The following is a 6,886-nucleotide window of genomic DNA, read 5'->3' on the forward strand; positions in this document are numbered from 1 at the left end:
ATTACGTAGGTACAAAATAAATATTATTTTTGCTATCGACAAGACGACATGTAGTCAAAGTTGCCTACACCGAATCCCTCGAAAAATGGTAATCTTATAAAATAATATAATATTATAATATTGTAATACTAATAAAAAAATTATCCATTATTTTTTCCAGTTCCTTCACTAATCAAGTACTTAGTACTTAAACGCAGCACAGTCGCACTGATAAAACACTTCATAAAATCATAAGTATAGGTGTATAATAATTCAGTGGTAATTTATACTGATATTTGAGAGGACGTTACACCCATGACAAATATATTTTGTCATGGCTACACCCGTAAATACGGATTTGTTATCTCAGTCTTATAAGTGTGTACTTCTACATGACAAATTTAAGCTCAGCAGTTGACATTTAGCTTCGTTAGTTCAAATTAAGAGTGATTCGACCCATCATGAAACTTAATGGTAACTGGTAAGGACATAAACTGTGTTCGTATTTCGGTTTTTTGCGATACCTACTTAAATTTTTTTTAGTAAGTTTTGAGCACATAAATGACAAAAAATAGCGAAGATATTTAAAAATGCTCATAACTTGCTTATAGTGAAATATTATGTATTCGAGTATTCGACCAATAAAAATAGCCTTTATTCTATTGACAAGCTCTAAAGTCTAAGCAATTTATTCTTGACTATTCTCATTTCTCGGACATCGGGGCCGAACGATAACGGCATTGGTATTATTCTGTTTTGAAATATATATGTATCACAAATCCGTGATGGTGAGCATTATTTAAAAAACAAGTCTGTTGTCTGTTACTTTTATATGGAGTCTCGTGGTCTTGACACGTCGTTATTATATTTTAGTATTTAATGTATTTTACGATAACCATAGGTATAACCTAATTAATAATATTAATATATGCACATACAATACAATTTACAAATACCTGGAGTCTGGAAAATTGGAGTTGCTGTAAATTGTAATATCAATAATACAGTGAAATATCCATACAACAAAGTCCCATTATATGAGGAACAAAAAAAAACCTTATTACAGACAATTTCGTTAAAAAAAAAATGTTGTTAAATTGAAAGTTCATTAATGGAATTTTCACTGTAATTAATTACACACATGTGTTTTTTATTATGGACAAATGTATGGTTACCTACCTCCCTGGCTACCTACACCTATTATATAATAGGTATGACCATTATTTGACGGTATTCTTACACTTCACTTATTTTATTATGTTTAAGGTTGCGTTTTCGATAGGTACCTACCAAGGTTACAATTTATATGGATGCCTTTAGTATACGAGGATACCTATCTTCATTATACTTATTATTAACGCTTTGGGGCACAGTCATAGAAAAAAGATATAGTATTATAAACAATACTTGTGCATATCAAATTACCGAGTAATCTATTATGTATTATTTTTATTTTTTAAATCTATGGTCATAGATAACAGCTAAGTATAAAAATTAAAAATATACATTCAAATGAAAACAAAACTATTTGTTACAATATGCACTTCAGCTGAAAATTTCTCAAGAGTTTAGGATGAGCTCCATTTCAAAATAATAATATAATTAAAATAAATATTACCAACCAATATAGTATCCATAAATTGAATAAACAAAAATGAGGTAACCATAAACAGTGATATATATATTTTTATATGTTGGAGGAGGTTAAATTTAGGGTTAAATTATATTCATAATATGTTAATGAAGTGCTTCACCCAATACAACAAGTTCTAATCATTGACTAGGGTTAAAATATTCAGTTAGTGTATATTTTTCATTGTTTTATTTGTCTGTAAGGGGGGATTTATCCTAATTACTCTCCACCAACATTTGTATGTCACTGATCATGTAAAAAAAATGCCAGAAAGTGACCAAAACATGTGCAAAAGTAATATACAATGCGCTGTGCCCAAATAAGATTTTCCAACAATATCAGTATTTGGTACGTAGCATTGTTTATAAGTACTTCTACCATTAAGTTCTTCATTTAGAATATAGGGTCAGAAACATAGACTAAAGTGTTCAGCTTACTTAATCAACTACCAGCGTGACTTATAAAATGGTAGAGCGGATTGTCAAGCCCTGTAGCCACCTGTAGATCAATGTATAGTCAAATGATAAAGGACAATATTTATTATTCAAACAGAAGTTAAACATCTGATTATTAGTTGATATTATATATTCAAAAATCTAAATACTATATTAATTTTGTATGTTTAGGTTAAGAGGACGCCACACCCACATATGCTGTCTCCGTTTTACAAATGAAAGACATATCTAAGCGGTTCCAATTTTGAGTAAAATTATCTGATAGTGAGAATTGACTTAATGTAAAATATCAAAGGTATAAGCATTATCTGTAATTTCTCATCGGGTTTTTACTATATTTTAATTTTTGGGCAAGTTTTCAATAGGCAGGTATAAAAAGTATTACAATTTAAGAATTCTCATAACTCACCAAACAATTGAAATATAAAAAACCCATGACAAAGTACAGACTTTTTTAGCTTTCATTTCGATGATAGGCTAATTCATTCTATAGTTAAAGCTTACTACAGAACATTGAATCTTCTGAACACAAATTTATATAAAACATTTATTGTATGTTTATAAAACGGTAACAACACAAGCGGGTGAGACATCCTCAAATTTCAATTTTGACTAAATATTTACATTCATTTTAATTTTTTTAAATAAAATAATATCAAATTAAACATTTTTTTATTTAAGTATTTATTACTATGCCAAAAAAATTTCATACACTATATTATTTGAAGTATTATTTAATTAAAAATTCACATTTCAATGAATAGAAGTTATATACCTTTTATAATTTGTTATTTTTACCAATATACATAAAATTTTTATTTAAAATTAAATGAATAAATAGATTTTAAATAAAAACAAAAAATATTAAATTTATGCTCCAATCAAGTGTTTTCTATACCAAAAACGGGCTCTAAAGTCGTCTGAACAAGTCAAAAATGCTGCTGAATTTGGTGAATGCACTATTGAACGAATAGGTCCATTATGGCCTACAAAATAATTAACAATGAAAATAATTGTATAAAATAAATGCATTCGATAAAATGAATTACCTAGTGATAAAAGTTGCTGCCGAGAAGCATTCCGTGCATTCCATGCACACAAAGATGTAGTGGCTTCATCTGGAAACATGACATACTCCTCAGTATGATTAAACAATGCTTGGGTACGATGTTCTTGTTTTCCTATTCAAAAACATTGATTAATTATACAATTGAAATGAAAATAAATACTAGTTTACCAGTGGTCCCAGCTCCAGTATATGCAATTAGACATCTACTAGTGGATAACTCCCAAAGTTTCACTAAAGAATCTTTGCCTGATGATAAGATGTACTACAAATGATAAAACAAAATTATTTAATAATATAATACTTATAAGAATAAAATTATAAATATGTTCACCTTTCCATTTCTCGAAAATGTCACAGAACACACTTGACTACCATCATGTGCTTTTTCAAATGTGTTAACACATTTATTTGATACAGCGTCCCACAATTTAATTGAACCATCTCGACTAGAGGACACAAAGTACCTGGCACTTGGTTCATATCTAATAAATCATAATAAACAACACATTTACAATTAATTAAATAGGCATTACGCGTAAGATAATTTTGCACATACTTTATTGATGTAACAGGACCAGTATGTTGATGACTAGGAAGTGAACAAACATAACATTGAACTGTATTTATATCATAGAGCCTTATGATTGGACTATTGGTGCCCATTACTATAAAGTCTCCAAGGGGATGAAAACTTATACATGTTATAGGTTCGACATCCTGTAATGATGTTGCACACGGTTAAAATAATTTGAGAAAAATTAAATTTGATTATACATCTTACGTTTATTGTCTTGAAGGCTTTTTTCACAGATGTTTTTGAATAATCAAAAAGTTTAACATGACAATCTTTAGAGCCTGAAGCTAAAATTGGCTTGTTAGGGTGGAATTCCAAGCACGTCACTTCCTCCAAATGATCATACAAGGTCCGAATTACCGGATGTCCCTGTCCTTCTTGATTATCAGTACTACCAATATCATGTGCTTTAGCCAGCATTCTTTCAACATCTAAAATCTATAAACGTTATTTTAATGAGTCATCACATTTTATGTTATAAAATAAAATTACTTTGATTGATGCATCACTGCTTCCTGTTGCAATTAACTGTCCATCAGGACTAAATGCACCAGCCCTACAGGCACCTTTGTGAGATGTTACATATACAGTTTCATAAAGCGACGGTTCAGGAGCGGTACAGCTAACATTAGTCTCAAATTCTAAGTCTAATCAAATCAAGTAAAGAATGTAATACTCAAATGTATGTGACATATAAATTATTAATCATACCAATGCCCGGTCCAATTAACATTTGCTGAATCGGATTTAAGTTTAATGCTTGTTCTGATTCTTTTTGCCTATCGGTTTCGTGTTGTAAGCCTTTTGTCACTACACTCATAAGTCGATCGGATGGAGAACAAGGTGGATCAGCATTTACTTGGGCAGCTAAGCTTGAAGCAATTGTGGAATGACCATCATAAAAAAGTTGACTAAACAAAATAAAAATGAGCATAAATAAAAACACTTAAGTTTATATTTTACTTGGATTTATACTTTACCTTATGATGAGTCGGTATAAATGATCTCTATTCTTAATACACATTTCAGGTTTGGCATTATTTACTTCACTCCTCATCTTAAATGTCTATTGACTCAAAAAAATCTAAAACAAAAATAATTAAAAAAACGTCAGGGGAATAAAATTATTATTCTAAATTTTTTCGATCATTCTATAATAAAATGAAATGCATTACGAATATATTAAAGCAAGTTAGCAACATATACCTAATATTATAATATATTACAATATTGTAGACGATTATTGTTTATACTTTATAATGTCGGACCGGAACGGATAACGTTAGAAATATGATAACACTATCAGTTTTTTAATTTTGTTTTTATTTTTTGCACGGAGTACGGACTACAGTCTGCACGTCCATTGAAATATGGAGGTCCAACACTGAAAACATTGTAAGACAAAAAATAAACCTTGAAAACGTCATTAATTAAAAAAATTAAATTTCAAATCGTTTTTGTATATAGTTACCTATTCATTATTATTATATTATTGTTTTATTCTGAGCCATTATCTACCTATCGCCTTACGCCCTTACCAATCAATTTGATGCATATCAAAATGGACAAAATGTCTAAAAAATGTAAATACAATTTTTTACCTAATTGACTTATTGTTCTTTGTTAAACTCTCCTCAAGCCCATTTGCACGTAGCACGTATATGGATTAAAGGCTAGCTTTGGGTCACGACGAGATAATCTAATACAAAATTAGATTATATTTTATACAAAATCTAATACAAACCATCTACGAATTACAATAAGAGCTGGTGACATATAATTGAACGAGAGAAAAGCAAAGTTTTTCCATATAAATCCCCACCACCATAATCGTACCAGGTTCCCACGAAAAAAAAAATTATACCTATCCAATCAAAATAACTTATTTAAACATAATTTTCTGTGACTAATGGCAACCATAAATTATATAATTAAACAAAAAGAATATTAGATTTTCGTGAGCCAAAACAAAATGTAAGTGTGAGCCACCATTTGAAGGGGTTGCATTTCGGAATGAAGAGTAGGTGGCCTATGTTACTCTTGTTTGTATAACGATACGATTACTAAGTATAATTTATGAATATCATATTAGTGGTACTTTGTAGTTTTGCAACAAACGATTCAATCCTTATGACAACATCCCTTGAACAAAAATTATCTTTATTAATTTACAAAAATATTTATTTGTCTTGTATTTAGATTCTGAACATATAATTTATAGTAAGAATAAGAAGAAAAGTACCTATAAATAGTTTATCCAAACAAACCTTATGTTTTTATTCAATTAAAATTGCCCTGCAAGCCTTTTGAGCTCTCTGCATGGCGTGCTGGCACGAACGGACCCCCATTCAGTCCATCGGACCTCGAGATGTCCGTTCCAAAGGACGCAGGATCCAACGCGTCGCTGCAGGATAATAGTGCTGTGATTACGTATTTATAAGTTTACAGACATAATACCTTTTTTACTAAATCCAAAATAAACAAAATAAATTTATTTTATCTATTGATCATAATTATTATAATTTAACCGCCGTATTAATTAATACTAAGTATTACAAATATGTACATACTAGTATTTCTCACAAGTCACAATGAAATAAATTTGAATATAATAACCTCAAGGGGGGATATTTACCCTATCCCCCCCTGGATCCGCCGCTGATATAGGGAGACGTCTATTTTAGGGGCCCGTTAAAAAGAATTTGGATTTTTTGAAATTTTGAGATATTTGATGGGAATTAATACTTATTTTATATTAACACGTTCACGGCCACAGCATAATTTGGAAAGTTGGGTAAAAATCGTGTATATGACACTCGTACAGCTTGTAACGGGTTGTGTTTTTATATTTATATTAAGTTGGAAATTTTGTACAGAGCCCACAATTTGATGTTGGGTGGCCGTCATTTACCGTCAATAATATCATAATATAATATATTAATATTCCTTGATCTTGAATTTATTAATAATATATTGTATACATTACATATATAATACAATAGTCAATATTACAAATAGGTTAACTTGGTTACTTTATACAAAAACGCGCTGTTTTTTTTTTAGCGAACTTGATTTATTTAGTTAACTCGTCCCAGCAATTAAGTTCATATATGTTATGAACTTTTGAATAATGTTATCGAATGCCGAAAGCTGAATTATAATGTTATATTGGGTTA

The 6,886-nt window shown here is 29.8% G+C and overlaps 1 protein-coding gene across 2 annotated transcripts; it reads right to left on the reverse strand.

Annotated features, from left to right (window-relative positions):
* Nucleotides 1-2,525: 2,525 nt before the first annotated feature.
* LOC111028784 (cleavage stimulation factor subunit 1-like) lies at nucleotides 2,526-5,021 on the reverse strand. Of its 2 annotated transcripts, XM_022307539.1 has the most exons (10): nucleotides 4,917-5,021; nucleotides 4,691-4,794; nucleotides 4,422-4,621; nucleotides 4,203-4,357; nucleotides 3,918-4,148; nucleotides 3,693-3,853; nucleotides 3,468-3,618; nucleotides 3,305-3,398; nucleotides 3,117-3,248; nucleotides 2,526-3,053 (listed from the first exon to the last, which is right to left on the reverse strand). In XM_022307539.1, the coding sequence occupies exons 2-10, from the start codon at nucleotides 4,765-4,767 to the stop codon at nucleotides 2,938-2,940; spliced, it is 1,317 nt and encodes a 438-aa protein (XP_022163231.1). In that variant the 5' UTR covers nucleotides 4,768-4,794; nucleotides 4,917-5,021; the 3' UTR covers nucleotides 2,526-2,937. The 2 variants fall into 2 exon arrangements, with proteins under 2 accessions (XP_022163231.1, XP_022163233.1); XM_022307541.1 differs by lacking the exon at nucleotides 4,917-5,021 and having other exon boundaries at nucleotides 4,691-4,910.
* Between the last annotated feature and the right edge of the window lie 1,865 nt (nucleotides 5,022-6,886).

The sequence above is a fragment of the Myzus persicae genome, unplaced genomic scaffold, assembly GCF_001856785.1.
Source record: "Myzus persicae strain clone G006 unplaced genomic scaffold, MPER_G0061.0, whole genome shotgun sequence".
In the NCBI taxonomy this organism is placed as follows: Eukaryota; Metazoa; Arthropoda; class Insecta; order Hemiptera; family Aphididae; genus Myzus; species Myzus persicae.

What these genes read in the sequence shown, in the direction of transcription:
- LOC111028784 (XM_022307539.1), bottom strand. Translation starts at nt 4,767, where the DNA reads ATGAGGAGTGAAGTAAATAATGCCAAACCTGAAATGTGTATTAAGAAT. An exon ending in GTTAATTGGACCGGGCATTG is followed by an intron (nt 4,358 to 4,421) that starts GTATGATTAATA and finishes TGATTTGATTAG; the next exon opens with ACTTAGAATTTGAGACTAAT. An exon ending in CATTTTCGAGAAATGGAAAG is followed by an intron (nt 3,399 to 3,467) that starts GTGAACATATTT and finishes TATCATTTGTAG; the next exon opens with TACATCTTATCATCAGGCAA.